We start from the raw sequence: 22531 nt of genomic DNA, 5'->3' as shown, positions 1-22531 counted from the left end.
ACCTCTTCTTGCTGACCCGACATGAACGTGTCAAACGATATTACGCCTAGTGTGCACTAGATTAGTTGCTTCCATTATTTATGGTCGATTATGAGTGAAGCTCATCGCCCTCTTATCCGGCACAGCACAGCACGGCCCGTCCCGTCAAAATACGTATAAGATTGAAACAATGAAAATGAATAACCGCTCACTAGCCCGGTATGGCACAGCCAAGAGCGTCTGTCGCCGGCCAGCGCTTGCCAGCATCAACTTGTCCAAAAGTGTCTGGGAAGTTTCAGTCTTTCTGTTTTGCTATTCCATCAGTTGACAGCACAGTGTCAGACGGTATCTATGAAAATGGACGAGGAAAAATTGAGTTGCTTGTTAAGACAGGCTCTAGAATATCCAGAAGTTCCGAAAATTTGCCTGAAGTCATTCGGAAATACTGGAAAAATGTCTCCTCGTCTCCTTTCAGATCGTTGAAAAGATGATGAAACTCTCCCAGATTTGCCTTCTGTTGATTAATGGGATGGACCCACAACATTCTTTTTTGTGACTATTTTCTTCCCTTGAAATCGAACAAACAGCACCTTCAGTATGCTGGTTGTAGCTGGACAAGTGGGCGATGCTACTACCCACTACCCGTTGCCATCAGGCGACGGACAGCGCCGTGCTGTGCCGTGCCGGATAAGTGAGCGACAAGCTTGATCGGTGTCAAATCAGGATCGAGTTGCTTATCAAATCACCTGTTGCATCGTTTATCGTATCGGTCCAGTGGGAAATGCGCCTTACAGACAGCGGCGATGTTTTCGGCAGATCTTGCGTTTTGTCGACGTACGGGTGATGGTTTACTGCGCGGTACGTTGTCCACACAGAACACCCACTTTTATGATACAATTTTATTATTTCCTCATGTTGTTGAATGCTGTATCCGTCCATGGTGATGTGGCAAACCAGACTGAATAAATGACAAGTAATTTGACAGATGTAGCTTCAACAAGATGGTCGTTATCAATTGTCAACGCTTGGAAGTCTTTGTTGGAAGACACTATAGTTGACACCAGAGCCCCTAAAAAACTTAACTTTGCAACAGACAACCTTGAAGAGCCTAATTTATTTTCGATAATTAGGTGAGTGCAACAATGCACTCGTGTTCCAGCCTGGCATCACCGATGGTACCAATTGTGAGTTGAAACAGCGCTTTCTAGTGTTGGATCATGTATGCTTTGTTTTTGGGCTCTGGCTCTAATTTTTGAAAGTCTTACTCTCACTCTGATTGTAATTGTTACCTATCTCACCAAAAGTAGCAACAAAACTAATCAACAATATGTTGTCATGACAGCAAATAGTGAATTGTTATTTAGTTGCTCCCACAATAAACAATTTCTATTCCCAATAATGAGAAAGTTACCAATTATGTGAAATCAATTTGGAAATAAATTTTTTTGGAAGTTTTTATCGATAATCGTTGTATATCTCCTTTCTTCTGGAGGTTCCCTGGTTTATAATGAAATGTTGGACAAATACTTTTTACGAAACGTTTTTACTTTTTTCACATAATTATTTCACAGCATCTGGACTGTCCAAGGACTGGAATAAAAATCGACGTCCGGAATTCCATCCAAATGGCACTTTGATTTGGGACTTTGCTCAACAGTGCGAAAACTTTTACGACCTATAAAAGTAAAGTAACGAGATGGTTTTGACCTCTATATCCAGTGAAATTCAGGAGATATTTTACGGAAGTTGGGCGAGATTTTACCAAGTTTGGGAGTCATTAGCATAATGAAGCTGGCAACGTATTCTGAACGTATGATAATTAGGAATTTCTCTGGATGATATGGAAAACGGACAAGTCGAATAAATCTTTCTTTCGACGGTGTTTTTTCTGGCGTGGAAAGTTTTGCGCAGCAAGTAAGCATCATCAGGAGATGATAAAGGCTGAGTGTTTGAATCCAAGATGAGCCTTTTTATATACACTTCATCGTAGGCAATTGGGGTCATCAAATGAGATTCAAAAAATAAATTTCTAGTATTCTGTTAGTTTGTGATAATATATCAATTTCTAATTTATATGTTGGTGACAACCTTTTATGTACATAATATTTACCTGGTTCCTAACTCTACTCATTATGTGAGAGAGTGAACAGAAGGTTGTTTGAAATGTGATCTTTATCGCTATTTATAGAACTCATTCCATATTTTCTATTTCAAAGTCGTCTAAAAACCTGTTGTAATGTGCCGGTCTTGGAGTCGAATGTACATGTTCCATGAATCGAGTTATGATAATTTGCTTATTTTGACTGACATATTTTTCGTCTCAATCCTCACAGCTTATTTCGTAAATTACAGACTGTTTTTTTTCGTAACCCTGTCTTTTGAGTGGCTCAATATTTGTTGGAGTGTAAGAGTATTTTTGAAAGCCAGATAAATGTTTAATTCTTCAAGAATCCTGAGCAATCTACTGGTGGTATGGATTGATCCGAAACGTTTTTTGAATGTTGAAATGAGTATTCATTTGGGGACGGTATCTCAGAAATTCTATTGGTTCCCAAATTCAGATTCAGATCAAAATAATTGAGTTGCATAAATGAGTTGTTTTAACAATATTGATATGAGATGGCGCTACAAAAATAAGTAAGGAAAACAAAGAAAATGTCACTCTTCTGAAGATTGAAAACTTCAGATGCGAAAATTCAGATGAAAAATATATTCTGTTTACAAAACTTTATTATCTCTTAGTACGGCACCCTACAGATTGGCTTTATGTGAATTTGTGATTGGAAAAAAGTTTCCGTTCTGCTATGCTTGGAAAAAAAATTCGGTTCTTCATATTTCACTTGAAAATATTCATATTGGAATAACTTTATTTTGATACAACTCATTAACAACAACAGAGCCTATTTTAACTCTGATATTTTTCACCATCTCTCTCATTGCTGACGTCCTTCTATCTTTCAAATTTCGTTGTTTGTAGGTTTTTTGGTAGATCTTGTTTTTGATATGACCCTATGAGGAACAAACACTCCAATGAGATGAGGTTAGGTGATCTTCATCCATCTTTTCGGATATTCTGTAATTGAATATTCTTTTGAAGGAACTCTTAAATTTGGCGGCACTCCAATATGTTGAAACCATAAAGAAAAATGTGGTATATTTGTAAAAACCAGATTAGGGAATTAATTGTAAGTACATGAATGGGATCTGTCTGTTAATATTCTGAATAGACATAATATGTATCTCTGGTCAAGTTCTCTAAAAATATCAGCCCAAATAAGTGATTCATCTAATTACTCGTCCAACCATTAATTTTTTTTTATCTCTGAATGTGTACCTCTCACATCCAGTACCTGAAATAATACCAACGATTACCCTGGATGGTAAAGGTGGATTTATCATAAAATAATACTTGGTTGGAAATATTTTCCGATTGTTCACCTTTGTGCAGTCAGCATCACCTTTAAATTTTTTTTGTATCGTGTATTGTGAGAATATATTCTGTTAGCTTGGGGATAGTTTTGTAATAATTTCCAACATTAATAATACATGTAAATTGCTTTACAAAAATTGAAGAATTTTCTTCAACAATGAATTGAATTCAGTATCTTCATCAACGAGAATATGCTCTTCTGGAAAAAATTTCACATGAAGTAACCCACGAAACTGCTTGTAAATGTTCCTTGTCAATTAATAAGCAGTTGGAGGACACTTTCTAGTTGAAATTAAATGGCACATTTCAAAAGCTATTAGTACTCCTGAGTTCTCTAACTGAGAAACATTATTTTGATTAATTTCATTATTTCGGACTTCTATTGTCTATATTCTATATGATCCTACTATGATTCAAAATCTATGAAAGGACAAATGAAGTTAGAATGAATAGCTGAAATATCAATCACATTAAGCAATAAAACTGAAATGAAAATAACAACAGAGTAAAAAGAAATTGAAAAAAATTAAATGAAAATACGCAAATCAAGTTACTTCACCACGTTTCGATTGATAGTATTCATAATCGTCTTCGGGTGATGGCTTGATCATTTCTCCGAGAGATAACTATTTATAGGTCATTCGAGCGCTTTCACCTTTCCCCAATTCCCTCTCTCCGCTTCACCGGTTTAGCGGGAAATGACTGTTTGACAGGAGTTGACCATTTTCCGCTTTATTACAGATTTCCATATGTTGCGTGTCTCTATGCTAGTTTTGCTGAATGCTGCATATATGCAGCTTTTTTGAACTTTCTCTTAAACCAGTGTTCCCTCTATAGATGATCTCAGCTTGGGACCACTTGATGTTTTGTTGATGAGTCCAAACATGCTGTACTATTCTCGATTTGCTGGTTCATTTACGCTGTGTGTTTTTCTTGTGACCGGCAAAGCAGACTTTCAATTACCTCTTAGTTGAGCCGATATAAGATTTGTCGCTTACAAGGTATCTGGGAAATGCAATTCTTGGAACCTCAGTCCGCATTTGGTGGCCTGGTTTTCGTGAGGCTGCTACGGATGGTATTTGCGAGGCTCTTGCTGTCTTCTAGCCAAAGTGTAACCATTCTATTGAAGATCTCTTTTGATGATGTCTAGTTCCTTTTCGAACTCGAAAGCATGATCTACTAGAGTCTTGATGGTTCCTCTTTTGATAGATTGATGGTGGTTGGATTCATGATTCAGATACTGTCCCGTGTTGGTGGATTTTCGGCATACAGATGTTTCTCATGCAGATATCGGTTCTCTTTACCGATGCGTTTGAAAATGGCAATTCGTTGTGGACTTTCTTCTCCATTATGAATGTGATGGAAGGTCTTACGCTGTTGGTGTGCTTCATAAAAGTGTATAGTTCTGTATTCTCATAGTTCTATATGGTGAAGGTATTGCCAACGTTTCTCAACCAGATTCGGTGCTTCTTGTGGGCTTCTTGAACGGCCAGAGTTGGCTACAAGTGGCTATGACTGTTCTTTCATAGGTTTCGAATCATAGTAGAATCATATTAGACAATGGAAATCCGAAATAATGGAATTCTCCACCAACAAACCTCATTTTGATCGAGTTGAATTGAACGATACTAAAGACTGAAATTAGGTATTTCAACATCTGTTTGTCAACTCACCTGACGTTAATATTATTCCCAAGGATTCTCCAGGTTTCTTTTTGAGTTGAACTGTTGTGTGGAACTGTCTCTGTTGTGAACCAATCATATGGCTGGATGGCTTTCCTGAATCTTCGGAGAAAGTTGGCGATCTGGATTTGAACTCTGGAATAGAACAATCCATTTAGTTAAGTGTAGCTGAAACATTATATCGATGGTATCAAATCATTTTTGAGCAATTGAAAGAAAAAAATGTATTCATATTAGGATAACTTTTTTTTCAGGCACACGAGAAAGAGAGTGTTAGAGTGTAGCTGAAACATTATATCGATGGTATCAAATCATTTTTGAACAATGTAAAGAAAAAAATGTATTCATATTAGGATAACATTTTTTTTCAGGCACACGAGAAAGAGAGTGTTAGAGAAATAAATGATGCAGAACAAATATGCCATTATGAAAAGAGTGAAATATAAGCACTAGGCATTTTTGTTGAAGTATTTGATCATTGTCTTGTCTGAATCATTCAGAATGTTGGTATAACATCTTTTTTTAAGGGCAAAACACAAGCACTACGGAAGTAGCGATTCACGTTTGATTTGGAACGAGGTGTACTGAGTTGAATCTCAAATGACAAGCAGCCACAGTCCGTCGCGTATTTCTGCTATGTACCGCTCTTGGTGCAATCAAATGTGCCAAGTCACTGAAACACCTCCCGTGAACGTATCTATAAAACTTTGATAAATATCCAACCTTTCATCGATGCTTCAAACTATCAAGGCTGCAAGTAATGTTCGTATCTCCAATCAGGCAGATGGCTCTTTCTGAATTGAATCCAGCAGCTTCAGGGTATGCTTAGGGCAAGTCACTTGAACACTTCCCGTGAAAATTTCTATAGAAGAGACAAATCTCCAACCTTTCTTTGATGTTACAGACTATCAAGGTTGCCTCCGCTTATGGGCGGAGTTCCATACATGTGAATAATACTCTAAAGAAGGTCGGCTCTATAAGGCAACAAAATTTACTGAGGTGTGTACAGTTTTCTGATTCGGAACAGTGTTCCGAGTTTTTGAAAAGAAGCGTTTGCAATTCCAGCGACATGATTGTACCAAGACTTAGTGTCCTTTTTTACCCCCAACAAACTAATCGAAGCAGAAAGCGGAATTGTCTGTCTTGACATTATTATACTGACTCGGATATATGTATCTTTTTGGAGAAAACCGATGCCTGGGTTTTTGTAGCATTGAATTGAACCTGATTACATTGACCCCAATTCGAAATCACCTCTGGATCTTCATTAAGATATGCAAACTTCTGCTGCCGGTGAAGATGTGCATCCGCAGCCAATGTCCTGGAATCCAAATGAAATGATGAGACCAGTGTGCTGTCGTCAACAAAGCAATATATTGGATTCTGTTTTTTCCAATCAGTCGTTGATATACGATAAAAAGAGGGTTGGAGAAAATATGGATCTCTAGTGAACACCAGCGTTGATGATAAAAGTATTCGAGAGATATCCATCGACGGCCACTTGGAGGGAACGATCTCCCAGGAAGCTGAAGAGCCATACACAAAAATGATCTGAAAAGCCATAGCATCGAAGTTTGGCCAGCAAACCCTTATGCCATACACGGTCAAAGGCCTTAGAAATATCAAGCGCAACAGCTCTTGACTCTCCATATTTCTCGATTTTGTTATTTAAAATATGAGTAACTATATGATTCGACATATTTCTGCTCCTAGTATGAAAGAACCGCTCTGTATGAAAATTTCTTCGGCACGGATATTCACATCATTTACATTACCTTATATACTCAATGGCACAGTTAGTTAACGACAAGTGCATCATCATAAAAAGACATTTGTTAACTAACTGTGTCATTGAGTATATTAGGTTATGTAAATAGTGTCAGAAATTCAGTTCCGAAGAATGTTTCATACAGATCGGTCCTTTGTGATACTAGGAGCAAAAATATGTCGAATCAAGTAGTCGTGTTCAAGAATACGTAGAACAGGCAATATTCAGAAGTCATCAGCTATGATTTTAATGATTCGTTTTTCTAATAATTTATATTGCGTATATATGAATGATACTCATGTACGGAATTCAGTTTTGCACTTATTAGTTTACTCCATGCCCTGAAGACGCCAACTTGGTGGGTGAAACTCGGGTCGAGAAGAGTGACGCAGTTCTGGTGTTTGGGAAAAGTCCTTGTTTCAGATTTATTCTAACTTTCTGTTGACAGTTTATCGACCATTGTCTCTTGAAAAGAATTACAATTCACATTGTCACATTGAAGAAATCGAAACTATGTTATATAAGGTAAAAAAACTTTATATAAAAAAATCAAGTCTAAGTGAAATCAGGTTGGTCATATTGAAGGTCTGATTTATATGTATTATTAGTCGGTAAACCAGTGTATTGGTATCTTGCAATGGCATACTGCAAAAAATAAACGTAATATTTTGAAGAACTATCAAAAATGCATTATTTGCAGGGGTTTTCGAAAAGCCAATGCAACCTGATGAAATATATTTGAAATGGACCCTGGAAAGGATAAGTTGAACAGAAAGAGTTATCTCTCATAGACATCTGACTTTAGTGAAGAATGCAAGAAACAGTGTCTGTTCTAGACAGGCATGACAGGCTTGAATTGCTGAGTTTTGAAAAAAAAAATATAATTTATAAAACAAAAAAACACGCTCTTAAAGAACATTGAACTGAAAAGTTGAAAATATTTTTTTAAATGAGTATAAAACAATAACGAACGAAAAATACCAGTATTATTGTGAAAAAAGCGACGGGCGCTCGATATACAAAAAATATGGCACGCTTTTTTCATAACAATACTAATATTTTTCGTTCGTTATTGTTTTAAGCTTATTTAAAAAATATTTTTAACGTTTTAGTTCGATATTCTTTAACACCGTGTTTTTTGGTTTATTAAACTATATTAATTTTTCATTTTTCAGTTTCGTATGCTATAGAAGCGTGTTTTTAGTATTTTCAAACTATATTTATTTTATCTAAACTTTGGGATCAATCAGCCGTATATTGTATAGAAAAATGACCATTGATATTTTCCGATTCCGGAGAGGGAGCCTGAAAATCAGCTATCAAGCCCAAGGTAGCAAGCGCGCAAATACATGTAAAGTGAATTTGAATTATATCAAGAAGGTTATGTATAGCTTCATCTGCCCGCGAATAGATATAATGTCGATATATCAAAGAGGTTACGTACAGCGCCATCTACCCGCGAATAGATCAATCAATAATGTCGATATATCAAGGAGGTTACGTACAGCGCCATTTGCCCGCGAATAGATCAATCAATAATGTCGATATATCAAGTAGTTTACGTACAGCGCCATCTGCCCGCAAATAGATCAAGCAATAATGTCGATAATTCTGTCAAATACAGATCCTGAGCTTGAAAGTTACAAGCAAACAGACAAACAAATATACATACATACAGGTGAAGCTAATAAAAGCGATTTAGGTGAAAAAGAATTATTTGTTGATTTGCATTCATAATTACTCGAATACTATCTATTTGAGCATTGATTTCAAAAACGCAGTTTTTGAAAAGTACAAAAATGGTCTTTTCTGTTAATTTTTTTCAAACTAAGCAATTGAAACCAGTCAAACTTCAAAAGCATATTGAAATACATTTATAAAATGAATTATGTAGTGATAACAATTTCGATTGGGGTGGTAATAAGAAGGTGCTTTCTACATCAATTTGTTCCTCATAACAAGAGTACAGGTACAGGGTGAGTAAAATCTGAATACAAATTTTCATGAAATATGCAAAATTATACGGAAAATGGTCATTGGCTGTACAAATGGTAAAAATGGGTAACCATTTGATATCGTTTTCGTACCTTGTACAGTAACTCTTGGATTTTGCTTGCTAGAAGCTAGAATACTACAGTTTTATTGTTATATTTTATTTTTCATTGCGTTTCTCAAACAAATTTTAATTCAATCAAATTGTTTGAATGCTGAAAACTGTAGTCACGAACAAATCTGAAAGAACTTCAAATCCATTGGATTTATCAAATGGATTTTTGAATATCACTGAAGTTTTACTCCAACACCAAGCCGTTATTTCAACACTTCGACATGTGTTTCGATCACCAAATGATCATCTTGAAGAGGTAGATTAATCTTCCTTATGAAGATGATCACTTGGTGATCGAAACACGTGTCGAGGTGTTAAAATAACGGTTTGTTGTTGGGAAAACACTCCAGTAATATTCATTACTACACCAAAGGTTCCAAACAGCGCATGACAAAAACGGATTTTTGTCAAAGAGTTAATTTTATATTGATCAATGTTCAGAATAATTTTTATCCATGTCTATAAAAAAAGTGGAATCTCTGTGTGGATTACTATGGCTGGAATCAAATCAAATAAGCGAATGAATGTTATTACATTACGTAATGTTATAGATGAGAAGAGTAGATTAAACTCATTCGTGACATAAAGTTGTAATTTTGTGAATGAATTGATTGCTTCATCTTGTGTTGTTATCCAAATTGGTGCTGCTGAAGAGACAAGTGTATTATTTCGAAACATCGGATGTCCGCCATTGAGGATAACAGTATTCAATGTAAGTGAAATTTTACCTCTTTCATATAATTGTTTAGCAATCATGTTAATGATATCTGTTTCAATTCGGTAACAAATGTTTGGAGTACAAACTGAATAGGAAAAATAATTTTCCGTATAATTCAATGTTTATATGAAAGTAGTTTTTTCAAACGTATTTTTTCATTCGTATGAATAAATGTTTATGGAGGCGTAGTTGTTTCAAGAGGGTTTTGTCTTCCAGTTTTTTCCTAAAAGTTCCTTATTTGAATAATCTACACTTATTTCTTGAGAGTTCATTATTGAATCAATTGCTATTTGCCTTTCTATGGAAGAATCCCACTTCTTTTTGTATGAAGACTGAGAAGTAGAAAAGCCAAAAACTTCCTTTCTCAAAAGATTAATCCCTCTTGAAAATATAACCCTTTCAATTTGGAATTTTTTGTTCATAATTTTTTTTTCAGATGGTTTAATGGATGGCAGAAATACCCAAAAAAGTCCCTGTGATTTCCTCATGAACATTTCATGTGATACTTGAATTTGGGCCATTTCAAACCTCTTGTAGTTTTTTGCATAAGCTCTTGGACTACGAAAACAATGCCGCTTGATAAGGTATTGTTCGAAGCGTGAAACATGGAACATCTTTGCTGTGTGGTACATCACAAAACCTTCATTAGCAACAGCGCTGATCCTTTTGTTTTCGATGTTAGATAAAGCCTCAGTGTTGAGTTGCCACTATAAAATACCGCTCCGAAATATCCCGAGTTGCACTACTGTTGTCCCATACAGTGGCCTATCTAACCTATAAATCATACCCAAGAAGGGCGAGTACAATTTGTTTTGGAAAGCGTGTATGCCTTCCGCAAGAATTTCACAAAACAGCGAAAACTTCCACTACACGATAACTTGGAAAATTCAGGATAGGACTGATTTACGACTCGGAATAATGTTAGAGAAACATATTCTGGTATATACTCGTGAACTAAACTTCTCAGAAGAATTACCGTATTCAATTAATCATTGGGAAAATTCTTTTACTGTCCTCTTCGAATGAGATTGGCAGAAACAATTGAAATTATAAGATGTAAGTAAGATTCTCAATTTGTTTAATTTTCAAAACCTCGATTTTCTTGTGGCTTCATATTGAAATTTGTTGCTTTCTGAAAATGGATATCAATTTCAACTTCAATTATTTGAGGTAGAATAAATCAAACACTGCTTTCACAAACCAGAACTGCAACACCCTTCTCACAATGCATAAATATATCGGTCAGACTAAGCGATCTATCGGAACTCTTTCAAAGAACATGCAGCACATATTCAATTTCGGAAACCAGAAAAGTCTAGTGTCACTTAATAAAACTGGCAGTGAATATAAATAGTTGGAGTTTGAAGTTAGGAATTGACCTGGTTCATTTCCTAACGACGCCAACTTGGTTGGTGGGATGCGGGTCGAAAAGTCTGTTGTATTTCTATTGTTTGGTAGCAGTACTATTTTTGGATTTATTTGAGGCCTGGGGTTTCAGTTGTACCTTTTATTTCAGAGGATACGATTTATATTGAAGATATGAATAGCTACGAATTGATTGAAATTGAAATATTAAAATTAGGTATATGGATCGTTATTGGGCGAAATGTTTGAATTGAAAATTAACCTCTTTGTTGGCTAATGATATCGGTTATCGAATGATATAAGTTGAACAGTGTGAAATAAAATTTTATGATAACTGATTCAACTGACAGGCAGTTCTCATAATTCCATCAATACTTCTCTAAACGTAAATATTCCACTAAAATTACACAATGTTAGATTTTGGAAGAAGATATATGAAAAATGGCATAATAAAATAATGAAAAAAAAATCATCAGAGACATAGCTTTGAGTCACAAATATAGAATACCGCTTATTAGTCTGGGTCACATGATCTTTTTTTTTGGAACTTCTGTCCAAGGGCACCGAAAATCATTCGGAATGACCTCTAGCAACTTTTGGAAAATTTCAAGAGGGACTCAAAAAAATTGCAAAAGTTATAAACAATTTAGTAAAAAAAGGGGGTTTTACAAATATCTCGGAAAATATTGAAGATACGAAGTTTGAAAGAAGATCCTCAAAGACAAGGAAATTTCCTAAAAAAGTACCATCTCCCGGAACATTATCACCAATATTTATAATTTTATTTCAGAGGCGAAAATAGTGCTACGATACCGATACGGACCTTTGAACAATAAAAATTATTTTAACCCATTAAATATCATTATTAAGAAAAATAAAATTACATACCTTCTAGACACTTGAATAAACGGAAATCCATAGATTTTTTTCCCGTGATTATTTTATTAGAACACTTTAAATAATTACCTAATTTTTACAAGTTTTAAATTTACATAAAAATCCTGATAAGTTTTAAACTAAAAACGTTTTTTTCACCCCTTGTAGCTTTTCTTGAGAGCCTTCAAAAAATATTCCCGTTGGAAAAATCAAAAAATTTTGATTTTCCACTTTGTTACTAATAATCAAAGACGTTAAAAAGTGAAAAATTCAATAAAAGCAATGAAAAAATGTATTTTTAATATTCAAATTTATTCGTATTCTCATTCTCATTCAACAGTTACATGAAAATACTTTTTCAATTAGTAGCTCCATGCGTTTAAAAAATTGTTATAAACAAATGTATTGTTCATGAGAATTCAAACTTTCTTTGTGGTGATGTTTATCAGTGATGAATATTATGATTTTAAAAACAAAATCGTTTCCTAAAAAAATTGTTGTTGCCTTAAAACGCATTTGTTCAATTACAATTTTTTTGCTACTGAATATGATTATTGAGAAACGATAAAACAAAAATCCCAATTGCTATTTCTTTTTGATATTCTGAAAAAAAACTTATTTTTGTATCATATTAGTTTTTAACAAATCAATTTTTACGATACATTTTTTTAATACTACCTAAAGAAACAAAAACCATGTGCCCCTTTTCATGTAAAAAATTTGTAAAAAATAGAGAAAATGTTTTTATACAAAAAGTGTTTTTGTTTTTTTTTTGGTGGTATTGAAAAAATATATATCGTGAAAATTATTTGTGCACAACAAGTTGTTCATCAAATAAATAAAGAAAATAAAAATTGAAAAAATTTTTTTTGCAGAATATCAAAGAGAAATAGAAATTAAGATTTCATAAGAAACCATTCCTCAATATTCATAGTTAGTAGCAAAAAAAAATGTTAATCAACAAATGCGTTTTTGGACAATAAAAATTTTTTTTAAGACACGGTTTTGTTTTTGAAAATTATAATATTCATCACTGATAAAAATCTCCCCCAAAAAAATTCAAGTATCAATAGTAGCAATAGATTTGCTAATAATAAGTTTTTGAACAAATAGAGCTGAAAATCATGAAATTTTTTTTTCCATTGCTTCAATTGAATTTTTGATTTTTCACTTTTTAACGTCTTTGATTATTAATAACAAAGTGGAAAATCAAAATTTTTCAAATTTTTCCAACGCGAATCTTTTTTGAAGGCTTTCAAGAAAAGCTCCAAGAAGTGAAAAAAATTTGAGGTTTTTAGTTTAAAGATTATCAGGGTTTTTGTGTAAATTTAAAACTTGTAAAAATTAGTTATTTAACTATATATCTAATGAAATATTCAAAGGAAAAAAAAGTTTTCCATGAATTTTTGTTTATTCAAGTGTGTAGAAGGTATGTGCTTTTTTTTTCTCAATAATAATATTTAATGGGTTGAAATAATGTTTATTGTATCGGTCAGCGCGTGCGGAATGCATCGCCCGCTTTTAGCGTTATTTTCGCCTATTAACTAAAATCATAAATATTGGCGATAGTGTTCCAGGAGGTGGGCTTTTTTTTTGGAAATTACCTCCTCTTCTCTCTCTTTTCAAATTTGAGATATATTAAATATTTTCCGAGATATTTGCAAAAAACCAAACCCCTCCTTTTTTTACTGAATTGTTTATAACTTTTGCAATTTTTTCGAGACCCTCTCGAAATGAGCCCTGGAGGTTTCACATCAAAAATACCTGAAAAAATTTGATGTTCGTCTTAGTTATACGCTACTGACCTTATAATATGGACTGATTAAAGAGATAACATTGACTCCAACAACTGAAAAAAGATGAAGGGATTCACGTCCTGGCATTTACGTCACTCATACATTTAACGTCAGATACAACGTCACAATGTTTTACGTGTTGCATATTTCCATTGAGAAAATGTTGGAACTTTGTCACATGAAGCTAGGATGCAGTGGCCAAGACGTTGTGTGATCTGCAGGTGGAATATATGAAGAAAGTGACGTCACGGACAGTCCATATTATATCATGTCTATGATTCATGATTATAAAAGTATATAATCTCCATCAAAAAAGGGAATGTTGCTGATAAAAAATTCCATCAGTATATCCAATTCGTTTCAAGTAAAAAGCACGTGAAGAGTTGACCCAATCATTTTCTAATGGTTAAGCATACCTTCGGAGTTGAAAAGCAAATACGGCGACCGTGATTAAAATATATCGACACTGCCCTTTGATGTTTGATGGAAAAAATATTCGACTGTGAATTGAGAACAGGTTGTTACCATTGGGTATAATTTGTTCGTAAATTGGAGTCGTGCGAATTTCCTCATGTCGTACACTATACAGGAGGTCAATTTGAAAACATATCACCCCTAATATCTCCCTTCCAGTACGTATAATGGAAAATTGGAAAGATAGATAAATTTTATTTTCAAGGAGGACACTTTCAATGAATATTTTCAACCCTCATAATTTAATCCTCTAGGACGAATAGATGTTACCCTGAAAATATCAAGTAGGAAGGGGGTCGAGAGAAGGACGTTCAGTTATCTTTCCAATAGTACTTTAATTTATCATTTTTTCACGAGAAGTTTACAAAAAATACCGTTCTACACTTACAGGATATTAGAACTTGCCTGCACTGATGAGATGCAAGGGTTTCAGGTTAGTATTCAAACAGTGGAACTGGTTAGGAAATAAGGTCGTTCCTCCCCAACTGAGGCCATAAAAGTCATCAACTTCAAAAAATCAACATCAATGAGTAGTTTATTTGCGTTTATTATTGGATTTGGAAATCTTATCGCTGAAATTCCACAGATGTCCTTCCTTTCTTGCTACTTATATTTTTAAAAAATCGTTTTTGAGCAAAAAATTGTTCAGCAAATTTAAACGGGTTGATAATAGGGTTGAATCAGTTTCGTCAATTAGCTAAACCAATTACTCGAATTATAAATAAAATAGAGTCATGAACACCGATAGTTTTCCAGAAGTCTTTAAAACTTCGATAATCAAACCAATATTTGTATCCGGAAATGAAAATGAGCTAATTAATTTTCGTCCTATATCATTAATCAGCCATATAGCTAAAATATTTGAGAGAATAATAAAATTAAGAATAGACATATATTTAAAACAATATAAAATACTCTCTGACAATCAACATGGATTTCGAGAGGCCAGTTCAGCACAAGATGCAATGATTCACCTAATGAGAGAAATTTACGATTCGATGGATAATGGTAAACCATGTCTTTGTGTCTTTGTTGATCTGGCCGAAGCTTTTGATACCATTTCACATAAGAAATTGATAAAGGTAATGGAAAACATCGGTTTCAGAGGGACATTGCTAAAATTATTTGAAAGCTATCTCCCTGATAGGAAACAGTGCGTCAAAATGAATGAAACACTTAGTTCTTACTGTACCATAGAATATGGAGTCCCCCAAGAAACGGTAATGGGGACTTCTCCTATTTAATATCTACTTTAATGATTTGTTCAGGGTCAATTCAGAAGGTACCATTATTAGTTTCGCTTATGACACAGCCGTACTATGTCGCGCTGATACTTAGAAAGAATTAAAGGACAAGGTTCAGGGAGATTGCTGACAATCAATACAAAAAAAACTCACTTTGTATCTTTCACTTATTTCAGCAACAACTTGCCAAATTATACTTCCTCGGAAATCCATAATGACAATGACACAATGACTATAAATATGAAAGAACATATATAATATCTTCGCATAATAATAGACAAAAATGTAAGATGGAATAAGTACGCAGAATATGTTGCGAATAAAATAAGGTTTCTACTTGCAATGTATCGTAGAAGATATGAAACAAAATTATTGTCTGTGGATCACTTGCACAATACCAAATTCAAGCAAAATCCTCAAGGATTCCTAAAGTAAGTCAAAGATTTCTCAAATACTTAATAATAATAATAATAATAATAATAATAATAATAATAATAATAATAATACCCGAAAAATGATGCATCTCTATAGGAGTTTGCATCCCAAATCGTCCGTTCCACGGTTGTACTTCCCCCGACAACAGGGAGGTCGTGGACTTTTGAGTTTGGAGTGTCTACATGACAGAATGGTACTGGATACAGCCTGTAAAGTCGTCAGGAGTTCGGATCCCCTTCTCTGCATGGTCCGTGACCATGAGAGAGCAGGAATTGGAGCATTTCTCCTTAGGGCAGCTGCTCGAGCAGCTGATGAACTCGGTATAGGTTTCGACTCTGAACGAGGTGACTACAACTCTGTCACCGAGTTGGAACCCGTTCAGCAAAAAGCTCAGATAAAAGCCGCAGAGATCACCTTACTTCTGCGGAGACACAGGGATAAGCCGATGCATGGGGTCTTCAATAACATTGAAGACCTTGGCTTATCAAAGCGCCTGACGTTCGCTTTTCTCAGGTCGAGTGGGCTGAAGTCGGAAACTGAGGGGTTCATCATGGCTTGCCAGGATGGTGTCTTCAACACCTTAGTCTACCGCAGTCGCGTGATGGGTATAGAGGTTCCTGACACAAGATGCAGGGCCTGCCACGAGGCGCCCGAGACCCTAATGCACTTGCTATCAGCATGTCCAGCATATGCGGTCTCGGCCTATATCCATCAACATAACGCGGCCCTAAGAGTGCTATATTATCATCTACGGCACTCTTACGGTATTGACGAGACACCGGTGTTGCCCTACGCTCCGCGGGATATTGAATCCGTTGTGGGGAACGAGAAGTGCCGAATTTATTGGAACTATTCGTTCCCCACCCTCAGGCTCATACAAGCTAATAAGCCTGATGTAGTCCTTCTCGACCACCAGACCAAAACGATATTTGTCGTGGAGTTTTCAGCTCCTGGCGAGACGAATATCGTCAGAAAAGAGGAGGAAAAACGAATAAAATATCGAGATTTTCTCTTCGAATTCCGCAGACTCTATCCAGATCACTCTGTCAAGATGATCGTTCTGATTATTGGAGTCCTTGGTGGAATGATGTCTTCTCTACTCTCGAATCTCAAAATCATACCGGCTTGCCGCACTAAGGCAGAAATCTTAGCCGCACAGATGCAGAAGGCTGTCATTCTTGGCTCACTGCGTTTGCTCAGGGCACATGATTCTCGGACCCAATGATCACTTACCCCACGGTGTGGGGAGTGGTCATTGGTTGATTATGCTGGCGCGCCCTCCCGAATGTATCGGGGCTTCGGGGGATAGGGCCTGACCAGCGCACACTACGGTGAAAAAAAATGCTTTTATTGAAAGGTTACTCAGTACAAGGGATACTAATCTAACCTAACAAATGGCAGAATTCAACGTCTGCGCATGACGAATCAAGGCAGAAATTGCTCTTCCACAACCAACTTGTGCCCTATTGCCTATGCAGAAGTTCCATTTGAAATAAAGTCTATAACAAGTAATAACAGGTTAAAAAAGAATTGAAATTATGGCTAACTAATATAACAATAGGTAAGATAAATGAAATATTGGAACGAAAAAAATGAAGTAGGGATACAGAAAGAAAAAGCACATGTTCTCACAAAAAAGAATGTAAATATTCACAAATATAAATGAAAATAATTCCACAATTCATGATCTACACCAGTTTTATACGTATATTTGAACTTTTATCCATATGTTTTAATCCACATCTATCGTTATTGTTCACCATATTCTGTTCTGTTGCAATCCTTCTGAAAAAGGACTTACCTTACAGAATAGACAGCAACTCTACAAAAGTGCAGTCATCACGGACCATATTAAGAACAGAACATGAATGAAATATAAGACATATGACTTTTAATTACTCTACGTATATGCTGTATGAATGATGAATGTTATGACCGATAGTTCAGTTTGTAATGTTGTTTGTTCACTGATTCATGTTCATAATATTTTTATTTATTTTTCCATATCAACTGACATTACACACAAAACGTCTTAATTTAGTTTATTATTTCGGTTTTTTTGTCATACACAAGCTCTATGAGCTTCAGTGACTTGTCATGTTTATTTCTGCATTTCTTCTTGTTTATATGTATATGTATTCAATTTTTTGGGAAAGAAAGTTTTTGGCTTTCTACTACTCCATCTTGATACAAAAAAAATTCTTTCTTTCGTGTAATTCAATGTTTATATGAAATTGATCACTTCCTTTCTTTTTTTGGAAGATTCCCACATTTCTTTGTATCAAGGTGGAAGTAGTAGAAAGCCAAAAACTTTCTTTCCCAAAAAATTAATCACTCCTAAAAATAGAACCCCTTCAATTCAAATGTATTCAATCTTATGAAATAAACATTATTATTATTATTAGTTGTTGAACATCACTCGTATTCCGGTTTGCTATCAGGACGATCCCAGAACAGTCCAAAGTCATCGCACAGTCAAGCACCTGTTTTGAAATGTTCCAATGGCAAACCCGAATAGATTTGTTCTTGTTTCGTCAATTCGTGATTCGTCACCTCCCCCAAAATTTCTTGTTTCGTCACCTGTACCTTTTTGACCTTTTCTCAGGTAATAATTTATTCCGCATTCGTCAACTGGGACTACTAGGGCCATAACAGTCCGTAAACCTAAATTCTTTTAAATGCTTATTTACAATAATATTATAATAATCAATAATCTACACTAATATTATAAAGAGGAAAGATTTGATTTTTTGTTTGAAGAAGGCAAACTTTCCCAATTTCTAGACTTTATTCGAAATCGAATTGTTTAAACCGTATTTAATTATTTTTAAAATAAAAACAAAAAATGCATAATAGAAGCCTTTTAATCACTAGCGCAGGTGCAAAGATGAGGTGACGAAACAAGAACACCTTAAGCAGGTATATTTTGCAGTTGACGAAACAAGAATAAAATGGGTCATAACAGGTAAAATTTCCCTAGGTGACGAAACACGAATTGACGAAACAGGAAACTACCCCCGAATACGCCTACATCGGTTTTGTTTGTACGACTTTGAATATTCTTCAGTGTCGATAGCTTTCTTTACGTCAATTGTAGATTCAAATTGATTGGTTGTTCCACAGTGCTCTTTATTTTTGTTTATATTCTCGAGAATATTGCTATTTTTCCATTTGAGATAATAAATGAATATTCTAATTTCCAGTAAGTCATAAACCAGGGTTACTGCTTCAACTCTTGCTGTTGATCAGTTTTCTATAATAATTGTATTCATGTTTTATCCTATTCGTCTAAATGTATACATGTTTCTGATTAGAAACATTTTGTTAACAATGAACAGTATTATCAAATCCGAATATTGAATAACAATAATTCTGCTATATAGTAATTACCAACGTATCAGGTACGTAATATTCATGTGAATCGAAATCGCATTGCAAATCTGAAAACGATGTAAAAGCGAAAATGGAGATATGAACAAAAATCTGAAACAGAAAAAATTAAACTTACCGTAGGTAATATATAATTGGATATGAAATACTTCATGTGAGTTGCAGATTCCTCTTCCATGCCCATAATCTCATTTTTCACTTTGAGTGAAAGATTCTTCTTTATATATTTTGAAACTATTTCACAAACTAAAAACGTTCCTTTTTCAATGAATGTATACCCTCAGACTTCAAAATGGTTATCTATACATAGTAAAAATTGTTCTAATCAATAGCTACATATATTGGAATGTTTCAAATCTTTTCGATTTCCATCAAGTTCTTCGTAGATTTGAAGGAGGTAGAAACTGTTATTATTTTGTGAAATTACAGTTTAAATTGACCATATACAGTGTGGTCATTTAAGTGTGCAACATGTGGGATTTTTTTAATAAATTGCACAACCAAAATACAAATATCGCCTAAAGTTGGTGCATATTCGATAATTATATATTAGGTACACTTAGAATGGTTGCAAGTCAACTAGCATACAGGAAAGGTCAAAAAATATAAAAATTATATAAGAGTAAAGTGCCCTTACTACAGAAAATTCAGAAAATGTTATTGAAAGAAGTTATTTACAATTGAAAGTTATGCCTAAATACCAAAACATGACCTCACAAGAGTTTTTTGAATATACATATTACCATTATTAATGTTTTACTTTGTTAAAAATATGGTTCACAAAATTTTGAAATTGTGTTAAATATTGTTGCAACAAAAATGAAATTTGTGATTCCCTAAAAAAATTAAAATCCAAGTTATTTGCAAAAATATGCATAATTTGAATAAAGTTATGCTCAACTGATTTTGTTATGATTAACTAATGGAAAATGGAATAAATTTTGCTAAGGTTGTCGATGTCTGTCTTTTTGTTGATATTGTTTTCTTTAATTTTAATTTCAGTCATTTCCAGAAATTGCCTTTTATTTGAATCTGGTTTGAAATGGAGAATATTAGTGTTAGTATAATCGAGTGAATGAGCATCATCTAGAACTTGTGTTAGAGCACAAGAATTTCGTTTTAAATTTTTACAATTACTTTCATGAAGAGCTATGCATGTTTTTGAATTGTTTTTTGTTTGTCCTATTTATATCTTATCACAATTGTTGCAGCGAATTTCGTAAACTAAATGTGACTTTTCAAATAACGGATCTTCATCTTTCAATTTCGAATGTAGTTCAACTTTCTTTTGTGAAATTTCTGTTCTTTCTGTTCTTGTTCAAATACGTTTATGATTTTGCTGGACAATTCAGGGACATAAGGAATGGAAGAGTATTTGAAATTTAGATTTTCAACTTGATTGTTTTCTCTGATGTTGATGATATTAGATGAAGTATTATATTACAATTCATTTAAAAATTTTGTAGGATAAGAATTAGTTAATAAAATATTGAATAATTGTTAGAAGCGATGAAGTACTGTTATTAAGGGAAATGAATATCATGTACACGATACGTTATCTAAAAATAAAAAATTTATTAGATACAGACTTATCAGTAACATTACGAGAAAAATATAATTATAAACAACATAATGGGAAATAAATATGAAAATAAATGCAATTTTGAAACGAGTAAATATAAAATGTCATCAAAATATTTCAAATAGAATGATTCGGACCAAAACATCCACCTCAAAAGTGCATAATATTGTTATTATTGATTAGTCGCGAAACATATCTGATACATGTGGGGTTTCCGGTGAATAATCACGACAAATTCGAATTAAAACATGATCCACATTGGACTTCTTTTGTTTGAACTCCCAAATGAACTCGTCGTGGAAATGGAATACGTCCGGCTGCATATACCTATGTAAGTGATCTTGGTATGTCCTAATGAAATTTTCAGTAAGAGTGCAATGAACAGCAATATGTTTCCAATCCAAGCTGTCAATTGGGAACAATTTTTTCGCAAGGGACCTGAATTCTCGACACGTTTCAAAACAAGATACGAAAGTTTCGGATAAAGCAACGATATCATCCCGATTCATTGCCACTAATTGCTTAAATATGTTTTCCAAAACACCAAAGGCTCCCATATCGATGACTTGTTGTAGATCAACCATTTTTCTGATGTGAAATAAAAAAAATATGTTATTCACCCACCACACACCACTTCAAATACTGATAATACAAACACGTTTCAACCATTAGGTGTAGACGATGTTTCACTGAAATGGTACCTACAATTTTCGGTATTTATATATATTTGATTTTCTTACCTTTAAACTATCCCTACTATGACTTCCAATGAATTATTAGGCAGATTTAATACCTGAATTCTATGCACTCATCAGATTGAAGTTTAATTGTTTCCATGAATGACATTCTTGTGATAGAACGGTACATCATTCTACCTGTATAAACATTCATCAAATTATTTCTTTGGAATATGGATGTACGTTCTTACAATGTGTTTTGAGCCTTTCTGGAAAGTGAATGAACCCAAATCGATAGAGAATTTGTGATAGTGATATACCGAGTGAGTAACGAATAAAGAGACTGTCCCTGGAAGTTAGACGGAAGATATTTTGGATATATTTTCATGGCACGAATATGCATATCGCACTTGTGGCCATGTTTTGAAATTATTCTCAAATATGTAGAGTATTCCAACAAAGTTTTATTTTTTTGAACGGAACACTTCCTTCTTCAATTTATTTTTGAATTCTACTTTTGTTTATGTTTTCCGTACCTTGATGCAGTCCAGAGGCAGCTTAAGGTAAAAATCCAAAAGTACACGTCATTATTTTTTTTTATCAATAATACATTACCAAATTCTCAACCTCAAGCATGCATATGAATGAAAAATTCCTCAATATATTTTTTTTCAATTAACTATATTATATTATAAAATTAGTCAATTGAAGAATCCTCATCGTTATCGTTTCTGATCATTCGTTTTCATTTAGTCTAGGCGTTAAGTTGCTATCGGGGCGGGGAATCCCCGATAAGGGACTTCCCCTTAATAGAAAGTCAATCAAAGTTTGAATTGAAGGGGTTATATTTTTAGGAGTGTATAATTTTTGAGAATTCAAATGTTTATATGAAATTAGCTATTTCAGGAGGGCTATCTTCCAGTTTGTGCCTGAAAGTTGCTTCTTTGCATGATCTACACATCCATGTATGCAGTTACTCATTTTCAAATTACTTCCTTCCTTTCTTTG

General features: G+C 34.2%; 1 protein-coding gene across 7 annotated transcripts in view; it reads right to left on the bottom strand.

Moving 5' to 3' along the window:
• Positions 1–22531, bottom strand: part of Grip (Glutamate receptor interacting protein) — a 398341-nt gene that overhangs the window by 155262 nt on the left and 220548 nt on the right. For all 7 annotated transcript variants that reach the window (XM_074172568.1, XM_074172569.1, XM_074172565.1 and 4 more), the window contains one exon: positions 5083–5226. In XM_074172568.1, coding sequence (XP_074028669.1) covers positions 5083–5226 — 144 coding nt within the window. The remainder of the gene's footprint in view (positions 1–5082; positions 5227–22531) is intronic.

This window comes from Leptinotarsa decemlineata, unplaced genomic scaffold (assembly GCF_025532065.1).
Source record: "Leptinotarsa decemlineata unplaced genomic scaffold, Ldec_3_MD MMD2_tig00000133_RagTag_RagTag, whole genome shotgun sequence".
NCBI lineage: Eukaryota > Metazoa > Arthropoda > Insecta > Coleoptera > Chrysomelidae > Leptinotarsa > Leptinotarsa decemlineata.
This window is presented reverse-complemented; position numbering and strand designations above follow the sequence as displayed.